The following is a 24,696-nucleotide window of genomic DNA, read 5'->3' as shown; positions in this document are numbered from 1 at the left end:
CAATAACAACGGTAGAGAATTTGTATTTTTGTTGATACCTAGTTTTGACGATGACATAAGTTGAGCTCGGAGAAGTGAAGATTTATGTAGTGAATTTTAACTTGTTAGGAATTGAGGCATAGTTATCGATGTCATAGATGCATAAGGTTGAATCGAGTTCTGTTTAGTCTTAGTTAAATCAGTTTATAGCTCGTAGGTACATGAAAAAGTTTCTGAATCCAGAGACAACAACCAAGAGAGCTTAGCCATCAAGAAAAGGTTCAAACATCAAAGCATGTACTTGGTAAAATGTTATTTTCAATATTTACGTCAAATCAACTATATTATTTTTATAAACATATGTATCATTTAATCATAATTAAGTGCTATTATTCTTATTTTAATTAATTATTTCTTTCAGAATAAATACTATGTGCGAGTTTCATACCTGATGTACTTGTGGGCATAGGCAGAGCTAGGGAATTGCAAGGGGTTCATGTGGACCCCCTTTGTAGTAAATGTTGAATCTCCTTATATAACTTCTTCCTAGTTTTATTTATTATTATGTTTTAAATCTTTTTTTGTTCTTTGATTTCACCTATCACTTGTATTTTTTGTGCTTTGATCATTGCATTCCTTTGTTGTCACTATTGTTGTTTCACCTATTAGTTGTGTAGTGCTCTTCATTTCGTATTATTTCATTGTTGTTGTTCTTCCCATATTTGTATCCCCTTTTTCAAAAGGTGGAGGGTCTATTGAAAATAATTTATCTCAATGAGGCAACAGTAAGATATATGTACACTTTATTCTTCTCAAACTCTACTTATGAAATTACACTAAATATATCATTGTTATATTTTAAATCTCTTTAGAAATATAAATCTCTTTAGTGAAAAGTTCTGACTTCAACACCCAATGGTGTGATCTGGTGGTCTATGAAGTGGTTGGTAATTTTGAGGTTTCAGATTCAAAACTTAGCAGAGGCAAAAAAAAATATTAGATAATTCTTTCCATCTGTTCTAACTTTGGTGGACAGAATTAGCTGAAATCTGTTGGTGGCCGCTATTTGTAAGATTAACGCTATGGTTGGTTGTAAGTTTTGTATAGGCCAATTGTTAGATTTCCCCAACCATATGATTTTGTGCGTGTATTTTGCCACCTACTTGTGTGGGGTTCGAAATTTTGTTCGCCTCTTAACTCGCCTAATGTTTTGTAAACAAAGCCTTTTTTCTCTCTTCATGTTGAGCTTGTCCAAACAGACACAACACATAATAATATATTTGATTATCCACTTCTTGTACTTGAAAAAAACGTTGTACTCTTGTCCTCTTTTCTATGTAACAAAATCATGTGGCCATGGTTTCACCATGAAAAATGTGTGTCAGGAGTGAGTTAGGAGTTTCCAACGTAGCATGTACCTTATGCCATATCACCACAACACTTTTGTTGATGTGTCTTGTCACATGTGTGTATTGACACTAATAAAGTATTAAGGGGTAACTTGGATAGCTTGGTCGCTTATTAGAAATGGAAGAAATTGATCCCGTAGTTATTAGTAATGCGAGTATTAGTTATATAAAATTTAGTTATGTATATACTAGTCATTTCATATTTTACTCTATATAAACTAATATTTAAATTTCTCATAACTTATATATGTATTAATTATATGGAAAAGAAAAAAATATGAATCAAATATTGTATTATCAATGCATTTTTATGTGGTAAGAGAAAAAAAATCAATCTAACATTGTATAACTTATTCTAGATTCTATATGAAAATTATTTTTCCTTATTTTGCAACCAAATAATGTATTAATTTATGCAAGTTATAATATATAAGTAACTCTTTATTAACCAGCAAACAGACGACCTCCATGTACAATCAGTGGCAGAGCTAGCTGGAAAGGAAGCCTGACTTAATAAAAAACGGTAATAGACTATTATTTAAGTTCATGTGACTAACCAAAAATCATTAACAAGTAACAACAAACACACTTTGACTTCAAATTTCCCTTTCACTATTTCTTTTACCACAAGAGAATCGTGTCCGCATCAATCAAAGTAATGATTAATATTCTTTTTCTTTAAATAAAGCTCTATTATATTCAAGGTATTACGAGGAGATTCATCTAAACTTATTTTGTATGGATACATTCAGGGGCGGACCCACGTGCAAGTGAGGGGTTCATTCGAATCTCTTCGTTAAAAAATTACATTGTATATATAAGATAAATTTTTTAATTTATGTGTATATATTTAATATTGAACCCTCTAAGCATAAGCCAAAGGACTAGCTCAGTGGCAAATGAGGTTCAATATTTTGTCTTAGCTTGTCTCAGCTCGTGGGTTCGAATCCTAATAAGCGCATTTTTTTTTCTGATTAGCGTGTTTAATTTTTTTTGACCCCCCTTCATAAAATTCCTGGTTCCGCCACGGAATACATTGTTATATTAAAAGAAATTTAGTAAAGATTCTAACTTTATAATATATTACTATTACATATGTGATGATAAAACTCGCAACTTATAATATAATAATGACACATAAATTAAAATAATGGAACAATGGAGAGTGAATAGTTACAAATCTTCAAAGGATCACATGATCGCAATAAGAAATTAAAAGAATAATAATACTCCTATGACATGTATTAATTAAGATTAAAAAGATTTTGCCGTTTGGAAATATTCTATCAAGATGGGCCATGCTGAGTCACCACAAGTGACACGTGACAACATGAATACAAATACACAGAGCCCATGGAACCCACTTTTATAAAATTTCTTAAATTAAAGACGGAATGATTTCAGAGACCTTTATATTTAGCTCCATTGGTAATTTGGATCCTTATACTTATGAGTTTATCAACTGAATTATTTAACTCATCAAAACACAATATTTTAAATTCCTCTGATCATCAACCGAACTTACGTGGAATTAATGTTGCTGAATTAGAAAAATACATTATTATACGTGTTTTAAAGCGGGTGAGATTAAATATTTTACATTAAAAAATTATTAAAATTAAAAAAAACTGAAAAAAACTGTAATTAAAAAAAAAAACCTTCTTACTTCCGGCCATCGCCCCCCCCCCCCCACACCCTTACACCCCCAACTTTCTTCTTCCCCGCCCTCTTTTTCTTCTTTTTTGTATCCACCCATCATACCTATCCCCTTCTTCTTCATCTTCTTAACATCAACCCCCTTTCTCCCCCCCCCCCCCCCCAAACCAAATTTTTTATCCCTATTTCTAAATGCATTTTCAATTATTTTTTTCTACAATCAATACCATCTTTGACCATTTTTTATTCCGCCACATTTTCATTCTTGAAAGTTTTAATTTTGTAAGTATCTTTTGAATTGTTTGTATAATGTGAAGAGTGATATTGAGTATTGAAAAAATTCATTGATAAACTTGAGGAAGCTTGAAGAACAATAAATGAGTTTTGTTAATTATGAAATTAATTCAAAATTGTGATGAGGATTTGTTGGGTTTGTATTTGTGAACTTGTAATGTAAAACTCAAGTCAAATATATAAGAATTTGATCTATTTAGCTCTTAATTTGAGAGAAAATATGAAGAACATAATGTTAACATTTTCAGAATTTAGAAAAGTATACCTTTTTTTTATTTTTTAATATTTAATATTTTATGTTCAAATCCCACGTTGTGAAGTTCTACTAAATTGTTGTTATTGTACATTTAATATTTTATATGTCACTAAAAATAACATGTAATTTTACATGTAAAACGAGCTACTATACTTACACACATCAAATGAGAAAAGATTTAAAATATTATTTTTGAATGAATTTAAAAATTCAATTAATAAAGTCGTAAATATAAGAATCAAACTTAGCAACAAATTCAAATACAAGACGGCCATTCATATTCCATTTTTTTCAGTAATCCTCATTTTTACAGGCTCACCATCACCAATTTTCAGATCATATTTTAAATTTTATTTTTATTTTTATTTTTATTTTTGCTCTTCCCATTTTCAATTGAACTTCAAATTCTTCACTCCCCCAATAAAACTCAATTTTCAATGGCATTTTCGTAAATAATTGCAATGGCGGCGGCAGCGACGGCGGCTTCCAATGGGTTGATGGTACCACTGGGAGGTAAGCTCAAAAGGGTCTATGTTGGAAATGGATTTGTAGAGTTACAGAGGAAGAAAAGAAGGGTATTTGGTGTGAAGTGTTGTTGTTCGGGTTCTGTAGTACCAATTAGAGGGATTAATGGGTCAGGTAAGTGCATCAAGAAATGCGATAACTGGAGATTTGATAGTAAGAATAGTAGTCATAGTTATCGGGTTAAAGTGCAAGCTTCTTCTACTATGCCCTTTGCATCTCCAAAGTGAGTTTTTTCCTTCAAAGTTTCCTCTTTTGCTATTGCTTTTGCTTTTAGTGTTTTTATAAGGGTACTGATTGAGGGTTTATTTGTTGTATCTTACAAAGGTAGCTTTCAAGAGATTAGTGAGTGAGTTTTTTTTTTTGAAATGGAATAGCTTAGTGAGTGAAATAATGTAAAAAATTGTTAATCTTTTTTATTTTGAGCTCAGTCATTGCATTTTCGAGTCGTTGAGAATTGGATTTGGTTTCATAGAACTTAAAATTAATGCTTTCTAGGTGAATTAGCCTTTAGGGAGAAAAATAATTGTCTTATGGTTGTTTTTATGATGATTGCTAAACAAATAGTTATTATCTCATAAAGACAGTTTCTTTGTTGAAGAAAAAACGCTTGTTTGTTGCCTATAAAAGAATATATTTGTGTTGCTTGGTCTCACTATTGGGTTTAAACTGCTGAAATGGTCGAACTTAGCAATGTCTGAGAATGGAAGTAAAGGTCCATAACCTGTCTTGAAGTCCAATCACCATCGTATTTGTTGTATGTTTGGTAGCCTTGATATGAAATTTTAAAAGAGTCTGAGTTTCTGGGATACCAGAAGATGTTCATCTCAACTTTTCCCTTTGCCTCCTTTGCTATGATTGATTGGAAAGGGATGTTTGGTTGGTTGGTTGCTTGTAATAGTTTTTTATTTTGTAGATCCCGATTTGTTTCAAAGCAAGAACAGTTCTTCCCACGCTGTACTCCAAGAAATTCAGGTCCTCAGTCTCATGACTCTCCACCAAAACGAGGTACTAATGGTTCCAGCCTCCTTGGGTATCATAAGACTCTTTGTTCACTCTAGATTTAGTCATATCCTCTAATATTTTTAGGGCCTTAATGGTACTTGATGATAAATTTTCTGCTTTCTTTCTAGACACTGGTATTGCTAACGAGAAAGAGTGGGGCATTGATATGCTAAATGAGAATGTCAATGAATCTGGGACTAACGAAGATGGTAGTACTTGGTATCGAAAGAGTGGAGAAAACATTGGTGAAAATGGATACCGATGCCGATGGACAAAAATGGGTGGACGGAGCCACTGTGGCGCCTCAGAATGGAAAGAAATGGTACACATGTTATTAAGGTTGTATTGCTATGGTATCAAGAGATTGTAATACGAAACATAGTCAACCAACATGTTATATGGAAATACTCTTGACAACTGCCAAGTACTTACACATACCACTTTTTGAATTGAATGAGTATCTTGATCTAAATTTTGAAGTGTATTGTTAAAGATTCCTTTTTTATTTTATTTATAAGTTTAGTGCTTCAATAACTACAAATTCCTTTGCTGCAAAACTATATATTTGTACACATCAGAAACCAAAGGGTTTGAACAATTGAACTTTAGCAGCTGAATTTCATTTAGAGTAACAGTCCTGATCCCATGCTTTATGATCATGTGAAGCCTAATATAAGGAAAATTACTTTCCTCTTCTTTTTTCCTGATAAGGATATCAGGAAAATTATATGAACTATGTAAGTTGGTAGTTATATCCTCAGTGCACTAGTTTCCTGGACTTCTGGTTCAAAATAATCTATTAAGTTTGGTCGCCAATATAAAATAGTAACTCGGGAATAAAGGACACCTAAGTAGATTTAACTGATGTTGATTCCCTTAAAATGAAAATTAGGGTCACTTAATCATGTTGGTGCTGGAAGAAACATAAATTTAGGTGTTGCTAGTCAAGAACTACAGGATGTTTTCTCATTTAGCTATTAGAAGAAATTAATTATCTGTGCTGGTTAGGTTGGTGACTGCAAGGAATCTGCAGATTAGTTATTTTAATTAGGGAATCTGTTTTTTTTTTTTTGCTGTGTCAGAACGTCACTTTCTAGTCCATATTTGAAGACGGTGGAGTTTTTGGTTAAAACACGCTTGCATATTATTGAGCTTCCTCTCAAGCTAAAGTTTGCGTTGGTTTTCGCTTTCTATGGAACTAACAGGTAGTTGGAAAAAAGTTAGTGGTTCGCATATAGGAATATCCATTGTGGCTTTTCTAATTTGTCCTAGTTACAAGTTTTTAAGCCTATACTATGTTTCTTGACAAGGGAGATTTTGTTGGTTAGCTATGAGGACTTATTTATCCTGATTGATCAATCCTTTGCTTATAAATGTTGTGCATACTCTTTAGAAACATTGCTTGAATCAAGACTTGAATATAAGCCTGAGTCGTCAAATATGCAACTAGATAAGCATATACTGGGAGGTTCTTGATCATTGTTGATTTGCAATAGTAATTTGTTGGCATTTCTTTATAACCTTATCAAGTGTCATCCCAGGTGGATGCATTTAATTGGATTTCTTGATCTCCTTGACAGTGGTGGGAAAAAAGTGACTGGACTGGTTACAAAGAATTAGGTAATGCCTAAGTTTTATTTTATATCAGTTTCCTTGACTATATTCTTCTGGGATTCATAATTTATTCACGTTTTTGTTTGTTTAATGATTGTAGGCGTAGAAAAATCTGGGAGAAATGCTGAAGGAGATTCATGGTTGGAAACATGGCAGGAAGTTCTTCATCAAGATGAGTGGAGGTTGTATATCCTACTTTTTGTGATATTATAAGCTGCTGAATTCTCCTGGTTACATTGGTGTTGTAATATCACTGTATTTAATGCTTTGACAAAACCATTACACATATATAACGCTGCATTTTCTTACTGCAGCAATCTAGCTAGGATAGAGAGGAGTGCACAAAAACAAGCAAAATCGGGTACGGAGAATGCTGGGTGGTATGAGAATTGGTAAGACTTGCGAAATGGAAGATTCATAATCATGTTGTCATGAACAATGAAATAACCTGCAAATATGGTGTTTTAGATCACACTATTTTGATGCAGGTCAGAAAAGTATGATGCAAAGGGTTGGACAGAGAAAGGAGCTCACAAGTATGGTAGACTAAATGAGCAGTCGTGGTGGGAAAAATGGGGAGAGCAATATGATGGAGGAGGATCGGTCCGTAAATGGTATGTTATTTTCCCCTTGTTTAAAAAAGGTATCTTATTTTTCAACTGTTCTTACTCCTTTTGGGTTCCTGACTCCATGATTTGTGTAAGTTGTGACTTTTCATGTAGGCATTGGTAACTATGTTTACCAGCTAAACTATTGGCACATTTGGTCAAAAGTCTCAAGTCTGTGTCTACCTTGAATGACTTTATATCCTATGTCACATGGATACCTTGTATGCTGAAAAACCATTAAGCTTCTATATGTGTTGATGAGGAAAAAAACTCAAGTCCCGGAATTTTAACAATTTTTAGTTAGAAAACGATTCACCTCGCGTACTTAACGACATATGTATGACCTATTTGTGGTTAATAAATGATTCACCTCCTCAATTTGTTTCTTATAGAATTTTATTACTTCCTTTCTCAGGACAGATAAGTGGGCAGAAAGTGAATTGGGAACAAAATGGGGAGATAAATGGGAGGAGAAATTTTTTGGTGGCATTGGTTCACGGCAAGGGGAGACATGGCATGCATCACCCAGCAGCGAAAGTAGGTCCTATCTTTTTTTTTCCATTGTTGTCCAACTTGATTTACACATTTTTGCCTCCCTAAAGGATTAGGACGTTAGACATTTACCTTTTACTTATCAGAATAGACTAGGGTGTTAAAACAAAAACCAATAACCAGAAGCTTCTGTTAAAGTGGAACTTCAGCTGCAGAACGGAGTCCACCCACATGTTCTAAGAAAAAAAAGGACGTGATAGTAGCTATTTCACGAAAACTTATTCTGCAGCTCAAGTGGATGTAAGAAAATGGCTGAAAAGCCTATAAATATGAGAAAATAATTGAAAAGCCTAGTCAGAATTACTTGTGGAGGTAAGACCATGTATATATTGGTAATATAAGGTGAAAATCAACACATATATGTATATATTGGCAATATAGATCGAAAATCAACACACATCGGTTTTTATACAGTTGCATAAAATTATGCATACTAACCTTTTATGAAATGTCTTGCACAATTTAATTCCTATAATTATTGATTATTCAAGCTCGAAGGGAATCCATAAGAAAATAACCGTCTTTTCTTTGAACATTGATGTGATATTTATCCTGATTGTTTCCTTGTTAATATCCAGGGTGGTCAAGGACATGGGGAGAGGAGCATTTTGGAAATGGGTATTTCATTAATATAAATTTGTCGTTTCATTGCGTTCTATGATATCTTGCAAGTTGCATGTTGATTTCCTCGATACATTTTCCTCGTTGAAACCCAAAATGATAATACAAAAAAGACTCAAGATATGCCACTTTTTTTCTGAATCAGCAAGGTGCACAAATATGGCAAGAGCACAACTGGTGAAAACTGGGACATGTTTGTGGATGAAAAAACGTATTACGAGTAAGTTAGACTCATCTATCTCCAGTAAAACTTCCATGATGAATGAAAATTGTGAATTGTTGAATCAATGTTTGCATGTTTTCCTTTATATTTTGGTACATACATCGAAGTAAAAACGTCTTACTTGTGATTTAAGGGCTGAGCCTCACTACGGATGGGCAGACGTTGTTGGTGATTCAAGCCAATTGTTCTCTATACAACCCCGAGAACAACCTCCTGGTGTGTATCCAAATATTGATTTTGGGTCATCTGTGCCTCCAGACCTTCAACTAGATGATTTCTTCCCACCAATCTAAGTTTTGGTGAGCAGAGTTACCAGAGTACGTTGGTTTGGTATAGTCGCGACATATGTGCAATTTGGCATGAATGCCATCATAAGTCTCATTCATCAAGATTGATTCTCAAGATAGCTAGCTAGTTTACAATTTTTTCGGAAATTTAGTTGTAATCTTTTGCTAGTTGCTACTATTCGTTTATTTCATTCTTTCAGCATCGTTGCATTTGCACTTGTTTTGTATGTTTGACATGTTCAATAAATGAACGTAAACAAATCTAATGACTATGGTATATTAAATTTAATAATATTGCAGTATTCTTTGAATTTAAGAAAAATACCGTTCGATAAGTATATATACCAAAGAACCTGTGGGAGTAAGTTTACATTTTATTTATATTATTTGCTGCTAATGATTTAATGATTATGCATGAAAGTATTTTTTACAAATAATTTTTAGAATGAAAGAGATACAAGTGAGACATTTTTTTTTGACAAGAATATAATGTTTCATAATAAGTCATATTAATGAATGGATTGTCTAAAAAATTGTCTCTAAAAATTCTAGAAAGGTTGCATAAATATTCACCTATGATAAATGTTTGTATAAATGAAAGTATCGAATGTTCGAACTTAAGAGTTTACCAAATAATCTACTAGTTAAAATCCACACTTAAATATATTGTTTGTTTTATGTGAACGGGCAGTAAACTGCAATAATAGTAAGTGTTAAATTGTCATCTTGATTGATTTTCTTATGCTGATTTGACATCGTAAACACAATTATGAGTTTCTGATATACATTAATGAATTTCTATTTTTCTCAAGGTTGGAACACATTATTGTTTTGATATATTTTAGGATAAGTCTCAATGAAATATTATTATTGATCGTAGTGTTAAGTGTTTTATAACTAATGCACATAATATGACAAGTTGCTATTGTTATAGTATTATGGAATAGAGTATAATCGACGCAACTTACATCGGTATTTGTCAATTTATGATATATATATACGATTGGACATTATAGAAGAGATTGTTTGTTTTTGCAAAATAGAATTAGTCCAATTGACAAACAGAAGGAACAAAGGGCACGTTAACATATTTCACAATTCACTTGACACTATTGAGCGAACAATTCGTTTTGGTGCGTGTCCGGACTAAACAATATGTGTTCCATTATTTTGATCTGAATTTTAATTTTTATGTGAATTTTGACATGGTAGAAAAATTATAAATTTTGGGAAAAGAATATGAATGAATTTTGGGTGGAGAATTTTTATTAGAATCCAAAAGGTCCTTAGAACATATCAAATATACAAAACAAATGCAAATTGGACATAGGTCGCGACTATATCAATGTATCTACTATCTCTCTCCAGTAAATCTGCTCGCCAAAACTTAGATTGATGGGAAAAAAATCATCTAGTTGAAGTGGACTCATCATCTGTACGTAACTTATCATGTAATTCTTGAACTATGATTTGGATAGTAAAACCTATACTCTTTAGATTTCTTTGAATAACCAATTCATCACTTACTATTCAATTTTTTTCTTATATTTTATGTAGAACATAAATCATAGCTTCCACTAGCTGGACAACCCTTAAATTCATTCATAATGTCCAGTAAAACATTAGTAGATGCTTTCTTCCACTTATATTTGTTGATTTAGCTTTACAACAACAACAACCCAGTGCAATCCCACATCGTAGAGTCTGGGGAGGGTAAAGTATACGCAGACCTGACTCCTACCAATGTAGGGCGGCTGTTTCCGAAAGACCCTCGGCTCAATAGAAGCATAGAGAAAGGTCATCTTGTCTTAAATCCTTAATATTATTTCATCTAGTAAACATACTATATAATTCACAAATATTTCAATTATTCTTAAGAGTATAATTATTTTTTAAAAAGTCAATTCTCTAGAAGAAATAACTGTGAGATGAATTGCATGAAGAATGAGCCATGCAAAATCATTCTTAATACCTTTAATCTTGCTGCTACCGATACAAACTAATTACATAATGGATTTTCAGATAACTAATCATTACAGTATATCATATATAGTTCTCCATCGGATAAATACTACAACATATTATTATTATAATTTTTTATTTAATTGATAATCATATTAAGCAGACGATATTTTAGTCATTTGCATCAAGCTCAAACTTCCTTCCTGCATGCCCCCACCCCCCGAAGCACACATTATAATAAGAGGTAAATTTTGATTGATATTATCTTCGATCAAATGGATGATTTATCTCAAATATCTTTGAATATATATATATATATATATTAATTTACCTCTTCATGTTCACTATTATAAAGCAATTGATTCACCTTTAAAAAAAACTCGTAAACGCTAATGATTGATCACCAATCATTCATTTATTTTCAAGCAATAGATATCTCATCAATATTAGGTACAAATTACAAAATTTTATGATGTATGTCATTCATGAATATATTAATTTGACCAATTTAATAACCAACAAATTAAATCACTTTATGCATGTATATACTTTTTCAACATACTAGTTTTACTACTTAATGACAACTAAATATTTCTCATTAATTAGGATGGGCTCATAATTAGATTTATTGCCCAAAATCAAAGAACTTGGAACAAAGAAAAAAAAAGACCATTTTGGGAAAAAATCTAATTAATCACCATTTTGACCATTTTGGGAAAAAAATTAAAGAAAAAAAGATTTTATAGTACAAAATCTAATTTTTCTAATGATAATATTAATAATTTATTATCCATCCATATAACTATTTGACTATTTTCCCATCTAGTCCTATAAATTGAATCCTGTTAAGTTTTAACAAACCACACTCCCGTTTTCATTACAAACCTGAAAATTTTAGCTTTATCATAAAATCATTTTTCACTTCACTTCGAAATGATCGATGCTGATACCATCAACCAACGTAAGCTTGATCAAGTTTCATCTGATCAAGCTTCTTCATCCTGTATCGGAAAGCGAAAGAGATCAAATGATCCAACTCCAATTCAGTTCTTCGTTCGATCGTTTCCCAAAGGAGAAACTATAGTTATCCGAGCTCATTCTACGGACCCAGTGGAATCCATTCACAATAAAATCATGGGAATCACAGGAATACCTGCATTAAAGGAACGACTAATTTACCAGGGAAAGGAGCTCGAGTTGGATAAAACATTGGAAGACTATGCCATCCAACACGATACAACTATACAACTTGTAATTGGTAGAATGCCGAGCACAGATCATCCTCAGGCGTGGCAGCTCATCGATGACTTAGTTTCAGTAGTCTTCGATATTTTGAAAAGCAATGATCCTTCAGCTCTTATGCGCGGGCATCATATCATAAGGATGTTGAAGCAGTTTTTCGCGATGACTCCAATGGATAATATTGAAGAATCCTTTCAATACCTTCAAATATTCATCTCTTCCTCAGCTCCTGCAGCTCTGGTAATGCTCTATATTTCAGCAGATAATACTAAGAAATATATTGCTCATGAATCTATTCATAGACTTATCAACTCATTGAAGAGTACTTATTTGCCTAAGCATAGATACAATGAATATGCTCGATTGGTCTTTGTGTTTTGTAAGCTGCTGAGAAGTGTTGTTGGGCTTGATGATCCCTTGTACAGGTTTTGTCAGAGTAGTATAGTAGAGTTCACTGGGGTCGCAAGGCACTACTACGTTACTAAGGAATTATCAGCATTGAATGATGCTTTTCTGTTTGTACGGGATGTAGTAGTGGCTGAGTTATCCCGTGAGTTAGAATTGAGTATGGGATCAGTTGAGTCTACGGAGTTATCATGGAGCATTGTGCCTGATTTTACTGAGTACATGTGTTTGGTGAGGGGATTGTTGCAACAACCTTTCGACTCTCCAATTGAAAGTGTGCATCATATTTTATCTGATTTGCATCTCATTTTATATGATTTGCTTGATAAAATAGAGCTGTGTTTGAGGAAAATGGAAGATCAGTTGGGATTGAACGATGAAGGCAGGCCTATCGTATCGTGGTGGTCTCAGTATCTTGTAATACTGAAAGAGTTAAACAACATTTCTAAGTTGTTTAACAACTCGGAGGTCTTTTGGGAGAAGATAACTCAAAGAAAGGTTTCACTATGCTTTCTAATCGTGACATTTGCAAAGAGTTTTAATGATTATCAGTGGGTCATTGAGCATAAGGAGGTAACCAATTTCGAAGTAAGGAGACATTTCGCAATGATGATGCTTGAAGAAGCTAGATGCGGAGAAGAGGATGAGTCATATGAGATGCTCATTGACAGATCCCGGTTGTTGGAAGAATCCTTTCAATACATTGTAGATGTGGATCCTGAATTGCTGCGAGGCGATCTGTTAATGGAATTCGAACATGAAGAAGCTACTGGACCTGGTGTGTTGAGAGAGTGGTTTTTCTTGGTATGTCGAGAGCTCTTCAATCCTCAAATGGCTCTCTTTATGGCTTGCCCGAATGATCGTAGAAGGTTTCTCCCAAATCCAGGTAATTACCTTTTATTGCCTTTATGTCGGATATACTGAATATGCTATTATTGTTTTTAAAATGTAAATTACGAATTGTGCTTGCAGCATCTAAGGTGGACCCGCTGCACCTTGAGTATTTCTCCTTCTGTGGTAGGATGATTGCATTGGCTTTAATGCATAAAATACAAATCGGGGTTGTGTTTGATCGCGTGTTCTTTTTGCAATTGGCTGGAGAAGAAATTTCGTTGGAGGATATTAGGGATGCAGATCCTTCCTTGTACAGTAGCTGTAAGCAGATACTCGAGATGGATCCTGAGACGGTGGATCAAGATATACTTAGCTTGGTCTTCGTTTGTGATGCTGAAGAATTCGGGTCCAAAATAACAATCGAGCTTTGTCCCAACGGGAAAGATACTGTTGTGAACAGTAAGAATAGGAAGGAGTATGTTAATCTCCTTATTCAACATCGATTTATCACATCAATTGCTCCGCAGATAGCTCATTTTTCTCAAGGTTTTGCTGATATAACTACCTTAAGTATCCAAACTTGCTTGTTTCGGAGTTTAGATCTTGAAGATCTTGACCAGATGCTTGATGGGAGTGGAAGTGAAATTTCTATTGAAGATTGGAAAGCACATACAGATTACAATGGCTACGAGGAAAGTGATCATCAAATATCCTGGTTCTGGAAGGTACATGATTTAAGTCATATATATTCACAGTATTTATAAGTTTGCACTTTCACCCGCACATATTAATTAACAAAGTTTGTTTTCTTTCATTGCGTGCAGATAGTTGAGTGTATGTCAGGTGAGAAGAGAAAGGCGCTCCTTTTCTTCTGGACTTCAATAAAGTATCTACCTCTACAAGGTTTTGGCGGTTTAGATTCTAGACTTTCCATCTGCAGAACATCGGAGTCTTGTGAACTTTTGCCTTCTGCACAAACATGCTTCTACCAGATGCGCGTTCCTCCTTATGGTACCAGGGCACTGATGCAAGAACGACTCGACATGATCACCCAAGAGCATATTGGTTGCAGCTTTGGTATCCGGTGACATCTGCCAATTTTGGGATTGAACTTGCATATTGTCAGCTTGTATTGTTGTACATCAAGTGTAGAATATGCTTCCCCTTTTTATTGTGTTTGCATTGTCACCATACACATATATTCACATCGTTAGTTTCTTTGATTCATCAGTACAAGAAGGCTACTTGAATGTAATAAAAGATTGATAACTTCATTTTCTTGTAAAAATTCAAACGGCAAATTAAAAATGAGAATCATGGGAAAAAAATTCAATATCATAAGAGTTGAATACAACCTCAATTATAATATGGTCAAAGCTTTCATAAAGTTACATAATTGAATTATTCTAAAAAAAATAGACTACAATCACAATTGTTAGCAATCTACAACATTTAGGCTGAAAATCCAAGTACGTATAAGTAATAGTAATGGATGTATCACTTACTATGTGGACCGGAGAAGACAAAGAAACCATTACAAATTTCACCTGTTTGATTTAAATTCAGATATTTTCTTATTTACCATATATATATACTAACATGTGAATTATTAAGTTTATATTAAATTTGGCTCTAATGCTTTCAGTTCTTCCTTTTTACTGACTTTGTCATCCAACAGCTTAAATATCTCATCAATGTCGTCTACTTCTTCTCTCCTTGTGCCTCTGAAAGTGTAAATGTTGATAGTTGGGCGTATGTCCACTGAGCAGAGCAAGGCTCTCCTTTTCTTCTCGACTTCAATAAAGTATCTATCTCTAGAGGGTTTTCGTGGTTTAGATTCTTGTTGAAACTACGTAACTTTTAGCAAATTAAGTTATTTAGTTTAAATGAATTTGAATTTTGAATTTTAGTTAGGTTGTTAGAGTTGTTGATATATTTTAGGTTATTTGAAATTTTAAATTATGCAAATATATTTTATGTTGGCCATTTAAAGCCCCTCAATACTTGATAAAATTATTGAAAGCTATTCAATCCATTAACCCATTCTTTGAGAGGTTGCTTGCGACGGTAGCATTAGCAGATAGGACAAAAGCCTTCTCTTTCCGTCCGCTCTTCCCGAAGTGAGCGAATTGCATGTAGAGATTCGGGCAGGGTGACAGCGTGCACTATGAGTGCTTGCTGCTCCGCCCGCAGCGCGCCATGATATACCTGATCCATGTATAATATCAGAAAAAATGGATACAAATTTTTGACCGCAAACAACGAAATTCTAATATCAAATTGTTCCAACAGCATTTAATAGACAAAGGCTCAAACCTCAAACTGTTCTATATATAATTTGTTCAGTATTTTGCTTCTTATGTAGCAATGTTTAAAGAGACAAGTGTAATAGTATTAATACAATTATATTTATACAAATTATGTAGTATTCTCTTTTTTATCAAATTTGCAGATGATAGAACTAGTAATTTTAAATCAGGCGATGAAGGAGACAAAGGGTACATATACTACATATAATTATGATTTATATACATCAATTTAATATTTCAACAATTATTATTTCTATCACAAATAATTACTCTTTTTGTGTAGGTGTCCACCACAAAGTTTATAATAATCTACTGATCATCCTAAGGAAGGTGTATGTTGATTGAATTTCTATATAACTTTTGCAAAACACTATTCTCATTCTACAACAAAGGTATGCAGATGTAAAAAGGTGGAGGCTACAATTTTTTAGAAAGAAGGCAAAAACTTTAAGACATGAAAAAAAAAACTTTTGTCATGTTGATACTTGAGATATTATAAAAAGTACATAATTGAAGTCATTTCAAATATTAATTTTGAAATTCATTTGATAGTAATATTTCAGTATGATATGTCTTGCATTGATAATATAATAATCGATTGAATAGACTCATCATTCTTTAGTATCAGCTTCTATAAAAAGAAAGGGCGAAGCAAGCCAAGTTCGGTGATTCCTGACTAGAACCAGAAACCAATGCGAATTTGGATCTTGACATGTCGGTGATTTTTAACTGTAGGCTTTATCAACTGAAAAAGTATTCGAAAGATAATTAGAAAATGGAGTTGTCTAATGACCTTCCGATTAGCATTGAGTAGTCGGCATATTGAACGTCTCGGAAAATAGCTTATGATAGTTAAATGAAAAATTATTGGACTGTGCTGAGTGTAATTGTATGACTTTTTTTTTTCACTTTCTATTAATTTATATGTGGCCTAATTAATGTAAAGCTCGTAATTAATATATAATAAAGAACAAATCTATTATTTGATGGAGGTATTAAATTAAGTTTCAATTTCTATAAATTGGTCTTTCCTTCGTCCATAAGGGTTACTACATATATATTCTTTGTTTCGATCACTGATCGTTGTGGTAATGTAAGACTAGGACAATGACGTAGAAATCAAGTTCAATTACGCTTTCACTTTGCGATAATGTTTTCCAATTCAGGTAAGCACTTTATAATGTTCTTGTATAAGATTATCGTATTCAAGATCCTGATGTAGATTAAGCTTAAGTTTAATATTCAATCAAAAGAAACCAATAGTCATACATTAAAAGACGTTATTTTGACTATGAATCAATTTTAAAATGTTCTTCCTATCATTTAATTAAATCTAATTTTTCCAACATCCTAATTTGAAAATGTAGATATTAATCTTGAAAGATTAACAAGCATTTAATATATAAACAATTTGCAGTATATAAACATCCTGATGTTGGGAAAATGATGATTAATTAAGTAGCCTCTCTTAAATAATCAGTATGCTGTATATTAACACATCCTCATATTGGAAAAAATGATGATTAATTTTTTAATTCCTTGCATCTTAAGCAAACATGTGATTTCAACTAACTTTAAAATAATTTGTTTTTTTGTAAATGTGATAGTGTAATATTAAATCAGAACCATAAAGTTAAAAGGGTTGAATAGTATTTTTGGTCCTTCAAATACTGATAAAATTTTATAATTGTTCCTATAATATATAACTAAACACATTCAATCATCAATTAATTAAAATGCATATTTTTTTAAATTTCTTTACTAGTGAATATTTATAAATTTATCACAATTATTAATCATTTCATTGCTTAATTACTCATGTGACGTAACATGCTTGTATTGTTACTTGTTACTTTATATTTGACGACAATATAATTTTTAAACTAATTTAAATATAACACATTTTATACCCATAAAGAGGCTAAATTATATTTCAAATGAAAAATTAAATATGTTTAATCAAATATTACTAGGATTAATATTAAAATCTATCAATAAGATAAAAAATGTTGTTATCCCAAGTTAAAATGTTTGAATAATTAAAACACATGAGCCATACTGTTAATGACAAGTTCAAAGTTGAAATGCCAATTTTTTTTAATTGTCTTGGGTTATATGTTTTTGAAAATACAGATAAATATAATTTAATTCTTTCTCCTACTTATAATTTACAACTTGTATTATACCCTTTCTATTTTTTGGATATTTCATTTAAGTTGATAATCTTATTTAAATGCACATTTTAACTATGATGAGCTTGTAAATTATTGTTTTGGAGAGAGAATTTTGAGGTTTATACACTAATCAATAACTAATAAAAATTACTCTGATCATATTAGAATTACACTAATATAATACTTTAAATTACATTATAGTATAATGTATACAATCAATATATCTTACTTAAATTTTTGTGAAAAAGAAAAACTAAAGCCCCTGAGAGAAATCGACTGATTTAAAGCATCACCACTATTTATTCATCATTAATGACATCTCGGATTTGACTTTTTGAATATGAAAAATATTATGGTGGAAAACGTTTTCTCTTTAACTGAGCTTTGCGCGATACAAATTCAAGTTAATCATGAACAATTGAACATCATATGAAAATCGTCACTATTAGAAATAAAAAAAATTCTAATTTATATTATAAAATATTATTATTATTATTATTATTTGTTCATTTCCACCACTAGAAAACAAAGGTGAGAAACAAATTTTACTGAAAAGGTTTTTAAATTATTTTTCTAGTGTGGAAAACCTATTATCATTTCTTTTTAATAAAAATTTAATTAATAAAAATAATATTTTTTTAGTAGTTCGTAAATGATACGTACTTGATTTAATGCAAGCTCTTCAATAATTTAATGTCTATAATTGAAACGTCTCACAATTGGCATCCCCATTTTAGGGAAATAGTGCATAATAATAAGATAGAAGTGGTAATCTTCCTATACCATATTTATTATTTTATAGTAATTTTTTGATCAAATAAATTAATCGTTATAATCCTACATTATATGATTAATTATTATATACTTGCCTTGGAAAATTAATTAATTTCAAGTCGTAGGTGAGGACCACTTGAACAACGACAATAACAATAAATGTAATTAGTGCAATAACAGACCTTTATTCCCCCAGACCTTTATTCCCCCTATATTCACTGAAACAGTAAATATAATTAGTGCAACTAAACATTCCATAAGAAAATATTTATTTTATTCATAAATTATTAAGTTCACTTATTATAAATAATTACCACTTTATAAGTAATTTTATAATGCAAAAAATATTGCACTGTGCATCCAAGTTAAATCATTTCTTTTACTTGGATTTGATCAAGACCGTCTCAATCATAAAGCCACTAAAGCAATAGCTTGGGGCTTTCATTCTTTTGGAGATTATAATGTGGAGATTGTTATAATAATTGAAAATTTTAATAATTTTTAGGTAATTGTAGTATTCATTATTACGTGACTATCTATTTTGTTGTCTTGTTTATATTCTTATTACTAACCTAACATGATCCCGCATTGTTATTCATATATTTTCCTTTCTTATCCTTCCCATTTTTTTTCTTAGCTCTCACCCTTTTTGCTCCCTTGATGACTCGAACTCACAACTTTAGGGTTGAAAGTGAGGGGTGCTTACCATCCCAAACAATTCTCTTATGATTGAATATTTTGAAGTCTCCCAAAAGTTACACTTTTTGAGTTATGCAAAATCTATTGTTGTCTGTTTTCAAAAAGATCAAATTCGCTCTTTGATGTCTTCTTGAAATTTCAAGCATTGCAACAAGTTATCATTATATTGAAGCAACACAACATTATTTCGATATCATTATGTCAACTTATTGGAATTAGCGTAATACTATTTTGATATAACTATATCAATTTATTAAATTCTTAAGTCAGATTTTATTATTCTAAATACTTTTTGATTAAAATTTGTATTGTTTACCTTCTTACTTCTTTGTATACATTCTACTAGGGCGGAGCTACCATACAATGAGGGGATTCATCCGACCCTCCTTCGGCGAAAATCTATACTATTTATATATTGTTAAAATAATTTTTTATGTATATATACTAAATGTCGAACCCCCTTCGGCTAGTCCACATGTCTACTTTTTTCAGATTTTGATCTCCCTTACTAAAAATTCTGGCTCCACCACTGCATTCTACCCTCAGCAGACTTCACTTGCAGGATTACACAGGATATGCTATTGTTGTTATTGTCATTCACTTTATATACGTCACCTAGGAAAAAATAAGTTAGGGCCTCTTGATGAATTTTGGCTTTAGGCCCCTAATCTTATTGAGACAGCCCTGGATTTGATGAAGCGAGCCAATGGTCTTTCAGAAACAACATATTTACCTTTACGAGGTAGTAGTAAGATATGTGTACACTCTATCCTTCACATATCCTTATTTAGTGGGATTTTATTAAGTTTGTTATTGTCCAAATTAAGCCATTAATGTATAAGGTTATAAGTAGGTAGTCAAGAGTTTATCGAGGATAATCTCATTATCATACGAAGTAAAGATAAGATCCGTGAATATTCACGCTTTTCATATCCATTAATAAAATTACATGAATATGTTATTGTCGTTCTAGAGTGTTCTAGAAATATTTGCTTTAATTGATTTTTTAATATTCTATAGCCAACATGGAAGAAAAACCAAAGTGGACAACAGGCTATGAGATCACTAGATTGAAACTGGTGTAGTCTATTGGCCTGGGATAACAATAACAATTTTGAAATAAAATGTCAATAATTTTATTTTATATTTGGTTTTATTAATTAATAGTAGTTGATTAGGAGTAGGTATTACGGTAGATGTTAAAAGTATGTATTATTTTATAGTATTATTTATCAAGTAACATGTGGAAGAAAATATTCTTACAAAAAATTTTTGAACCATATGGTAGACGAAATTATCAAGAACATAAAATTTTTAATGTTTAATACATTTATATCTCCCTTAATTTTTTTTTTAATTAATCAATATGGATATAAAAGAATCCCCATGACAAAATTCAAAGATTTTGACTATTGATATTTTACGTAACTTACTTTTTGTTCCAATAAATAAAAATAGCTTTCGGTTTTTTTTGTTCGTTGACATTTATATTAAAATTTTAATTAATTTATGAGAAAAATATTGAAAACATTTCTGAACTTAATGCAAATTATTAGTTTCGTCGTCAAACTGTTGACAACGTTAAAAATACTCATCTAATTGATTAACTAAACTTAAATACACCTCCAAAGTGCAACATGACATCTCAAGTGGTTTCAAACTATTGTAGGAGCATGAGACAAAAAGTCGAGAGAAATATTGAAAAAGACTCCTAAACTTGAAGAGAATTTTGGGGTGTATTTCACTTATATTGCAAGATCTAATGTGTATTTAAGTTTAGTTAATCAAGTAAAACGGTGTTTTTAAGGTTATCGATAATTTAATGATGAAACTAATAATTCACGCGAAATTTAAGAATATTTTCAACACTCCTCTCACTAATTTATATTAGCATCAAAGCTCATTTGATTTGAGCTCTCATGTTAACGATAAAAATATCTTATTCATCTCACTATAACTCTTCCGACAAAAATGCTTATCGACAAGTTATATTTTTTTTTCATTAACTAAATTTAAAAAGTGACAGATAGATATTTACTATTTTTATCCTTACCTTATTGCTCTGTGGAACACAATTTATATATTAATTTTACTTGTAACAATATCTCATTCACACAATTTGCTATTTAAAAAAAAACCTACAAAAAAAAATTATAATATTTTTTGTTACTAGAATTCATCATTCAACGTTTCCTTCATGATTCAACTATATAGAAAAATTGAAGGAAATATCCTTTTATCTATAGTAGTTGAAAAGTCATCATTATTCCATTGTTAAATTTAATTTTTTTGCGAAACATGAATGAAACTCGAAAAATGACAACTATTTTGAGAAATCCTTCAAAATTTCTTCATCTGTGTAGTAAATGGGTATCGGATCTCGATTTGAAGAAGTTATTATTGATATTACCATCAATTTTTCTCATTGCTTATGTGTTTTTCTCTTCCATTTCCAAAGTATCATTAACTGGTGGAGGAAGTTTAGCAGTATTCAACCCTTTATCAAATTCAAAATCAATTTTCAGTAGGGGAGGTTACGTTTCCGGGTCGGGTTTTCCGGCGAGATTTGCAGATGAAGCCGAGAGGAAACGGCGGAAGGAGGAGTTGGGTCGATCAAGAATAGCTGTGTGTTTAGTAGGTGGAGCTCGTAGGTTTGAACTTACTGGGCCTTCGATTATTCAGAAAATTGTTAAAGTTTATCCGAATTCTGATCTTTTTGTTCATAGTCCTTTGGATTCTAAAGCTTATAAGCTATCATTGTTGAAATCTGCTCGGAGAATCGCCGCTGTTAGAATTTTCCGGCCACAGTATATACCGGAAACTGAGTCACAGGTCCGAGTTCTCACAGCTCAAAACTCACCTAATGGCATACAAGTAAATTCTCTCAACTTCTTCATCCAATTTAATTTTTTTCCTTTTTATTGTTTATATAAATAATTTTGAATATTTTTTTTTGTTTGTTTTTTATGGGGAAAAAGATTTGTTGGTTAGGATGGTAACAAAGAGATAGTGGTGGCGTATTCGTTGCTTCCGACGCAGTTTTAGAAAGGTTTTTAATGGAAGTTAGGAGGTGGTTTTAGCTGGCGGCTGTCATGTTATTAGTTAGAAATCGACAAAAAAATTTAGGTAAATATCGAGGTAAAAATTGCTCTTTCGATTATTGAATTTACATGAATTCATAGCTAATATTATAGATTAGCTCATGCTTTCGAAAGTCTCTCTTGATAGACCATCTATTGAAGAGTATGACTTTTTTTGTGTTTTCTTTTTTCGTAGAAAGATCGTTGTAGGATTAGTTTCATGTAAATCTATGACTTTGGATTAAGGGTTTGACCTAACGGCTAATGATGGATGGAAATTTTAGAGATAAGAGTTTGAAATTATCCGATAAATTTTCTTCATATACTTAAGTTTTGATGGGTTAAATTATCTAATATTATGATAGTAAAAGCCTAAAAGGTGTCATAAGCTGACTTGAACGCGATTATATAATAAAGGATTTTATCTCTATGACTTTTCAAATTGGGGTCTTGGGTTAGTTGAGAACCAATGCATCTAATGTTTTGATTATGTGAATTACAACATCAATAATTATATTAAATTGTGGTTATAAAAACATTAAATAAGTTTCTTTTTTCATAAAAGTTAGGTTGGAAATATTTTTGTATGGTTTCACCATAAAGATGAAAAAGATTCTTGAGTTAGGTTGAAGATAAATGCATAAATAGTTATATTTGGCAACCAATAGAAGTACAGAGCCAAGTCCAAAACGTCTTGACAAATTAAATATACCCATTGGGTGGGTCTCGATTAGGTAAAAGTGGCACTTCATCTTAAATATTTTCTAGAATTAGGTATATTGATGGAGAAAATAACTTGTATAGGTTTAAATACCTAATGTCAAATATGCTCATTCAATGTTCGGTACTTATATTATGATTCTGATTAATCTAGATTCGTAAGGCATATAGCCCATTAAAAAAGGAAGCACTTTTGCCATAGCTCATATCTCTCATAAGTGCTACTTTTACGGGCAACAATTGTTGTCCATACTAAATAATAACCTGTATTCATTTGATTTGACGTAAACAAATCCAACATGTTATCAATTGCAGGGATTGCTGCAATATTTCAATTTGGTAGAGGGTTGTTTGACGATGATCCAAGACTACCAAAAGCAGAACAACTTCACATACGACTGGATAGTCCGAACTCGAGTTGATGGCTACTGGTCAGCTCCACTAGGCCCCGAAAACTTCGTCCCCGGGCACTACCTGGTCCCGCCAGGTTCCTCCTACGGAGGCCTAAATGATCGCTTTGGCATTGGCGACTACAACATGTCAGTGGTCGCTCTTTCGAGGCTCTCCTTGATTCCCAAGCTTGATTCAGCAGGGCATAGTCAACTCAACTCAGAAAGCGCATTCAAAGCCCAACTTACCACTCAACAAGTTCCTTACCTAACTATGCGCCTTCCCTTTTGTGTGGTAACGGATCGTCAGTACGAATTTCCACCCTCTCATTATGGTGTTCCGGTTGCAGCGCTTTCTAGCCGAGGTCCCTTGAGTGGGGCCAAGTGCCGGCCGTGCACGCCCGCTTGCACCGGGTCGTGCGTTGAGCCAGCCATGAATAGACTAGATAAAGGATGGAGTTGGACGGATTGGGCTAATAACTCACTCGAGCTCTGTGATGCTCGCAGTGAGTGGGAGAGCGGGTGGGAGAAAGTATTCGACAGAGTGGCCGGGAAAAAACTTGCTGCAGCTAGAAGAAGAATTGATGGTTTGAAATTAGATCAATGTGTGAGGGAATTTGATGAGATGAAGAATAAAACTGCACACTGGGAGGCTCCATCAGGGTCAGAAATTTGTAGTTTAGGTTTGTTGGACTCTCCCTAAAGGAACTGGTCCTTTCGAACTTTCAGTTCTTTTGGATTGCAGCCCCTCTGGAGCAACCTTTGAACGCGCTTGGACTTAGTATATTAGTATTGAGTTACTATATATTGTTTGATTTCTTGAAAAAGTCCCTTTACGCATAGCAGGATTTTGAATAGTTCTTTACTGATAGAATTGTTAAATCTACTTAGTAATGAAATATAGTAAAGGGGAGAAAGCAGATGTCCGTAATTTGATTCCTATATTTACTTTACATATTTATATTTTGATATGTTTTATTTGAGCGGACGGTCTATCGAAACACAACCTTTCGCTTATGGCTTATAGGGTTACATTAGGTATGTTGTGTAAACTACAATAATGTTATGAAAGTAAATTTAAA

At 32.3% G+C, this 24,696-nt stretch overlaps 3 protein-coding genes across 3 annotated transcripts; all 3 read left to right on the top strand.

Annotated features, from left to right (window-relative positions):
- The first annotated feature begins 3,886 nt into the window (after window positions 1–3,886).
- On the top strand, window positions 3,887–9,314 carry LOC129881547 (protein EARLY STARVATION 1, chloroplastic-like). Its single transcript, XM_055955729.1, has 11 exons — window positions 3,887–4,342; window positions 5,033–5,124; window positions 5,250–5,443; window positions 6,702–6,741; window positions 6,836–6,917; window positions 7,050–7,127; window positions 7,224–7,349; window positions 7,759–7,880; window positions 8,474–8,513; window positions 8,662–8,736; window positions 8,873–9,314. The coding sequence occupies exons 1-11, from the start codon at window positions 4,056–4,058 to the stop codon at window positions 9,030–9,032; spliced, it is 1,296 nt and encodes a 431-aa protein (XP_055811704.1). The 5' UTR covers window positions 3,887–4,055; the 3' UTR covers window positions 9,033–9,314.
- A 2,607-nt stretch (window positions 9,315–11,921) lies between these two features.
- LOC129895168 (E3 ubiquitin-protein ligase UPL5-like) lies at window positions 11,922–14,557 on the top strand. The gene is made up of 3 exons (XM_055970843.1): window positions 11,922–13,521; window positions 13,608–14,194; window positions 14,294–14,557. Exons 1-3 carry the CDS (start codon window positions 11,922–11,924, stop codon window positions 14,555–14,557), a joined length of 2,451 nt encoding a protein of 816 aa, XP_055826818.1.
- Window positions 14,558–21,656: 7,099 nt separating this feature from the next.
- On the top strand, window positions 21,657–24,545 carry LOC129881537 (uncharacterized). The gene is made up of 2 exons (XM_055955723.1): window positions 21,657–22,299; window positions 23,541–24,545. Exons 1-2 carry the CDS (start codon window positions 21,724–21,726, stop codon window positions 24,315–24,317), a joined length of 1,353 nt encoding a protein of 450 aa, XP_055811698.1. The 5' UTR covers window positions 21,657–21,723; the 3' UTR covers window positions 24,318–24,545.
- The last annotated feature ends 151 nt before the right edge of the window (window positions 24,546–24,696 follow it).

The sequence above is a fragment of the Solanum dulcamara genome, chromosome 1 (genome assembly GCF_947179165.1).
Source record: "Solanum dulcamara chromosome 1, daSolDulc1.2, whole genome shotgun sequence".
Lineage (NCBI taxonomy): Eukaryota > Viridiplantae > Streptophyta > Magnoliopsida > Solanales > Solanaceae > Solanum > Solanum dulcamara.
This window is presented reverse-complemented; position numbering and strand designations above follow the sequence as displayed.

What these genes read in the sequence shown, in the direction of transcription:
- LOC129881537 (XM_055955723.1), top strand. Translation starts at nt 21,724, where the DNA reads ATGAATGAAACTCGAAAAATGACAACTATTTTGAGAAATCCTTCAAAA. An exon ending in ACTCACCTAATGGCATACAA is followed by an intron (nt 22,300 to 23,540) that starts GTAAATTCTCTC and finishes TATCAATTGCAG; the next exon opens with GGATTGCTGCAATATTTCAA.
- LOC129881547 (XM_055955729.1), top strand. Translation starts at nt 4,056, where the DNA reads ATGGCGGCGGCAGCGACGGCGGCTTCCAATGGGTTGATGGTACCACTG. An exon ending in GACTGGTTACAAAGAATTAG is followed by an intron (nt 6,742 to 6,835) that starts GTAATGCCTAAG and finishes TAATGATTGTAG; the next exon opens with GCGTAGAAAAATCTGGGAGA. An exon ending in CTTCATCAAGATGAGTGGAG is followed by an intron (nt 6,918 to 7,049) that starts GTTGTATATCCT and finishes TTCTTACTGCAG; the next exon opens with CAATCTAGCTAGGATAGAGA.
- LOC129895168 (XM_055970843.1), top strand. Translation starts at nt 11,922, where the DNA reads ATGATCGATGCTGATACCATCAACCAACGTAAGCTTGATCAAGTTTCA. An exon ending in AAGGTTTCTCCCAAATCCAG is followed by an intron (nt 13,522 to 13,607) that starts GTAATTACCTTT and finishes TTGTGCTTGCAG; the next exon opens with CATCTAAGGTGGACCCGCTG. An exon ending in AAATATCCTGGTTCTGGAAG is followed by an intron (nt 14,195 to 14,293) that starts GTACATGATTTA and finishes CATTGCGTGCAG; the next exon opens with ATAGTTGAGTGTATGTCAGG.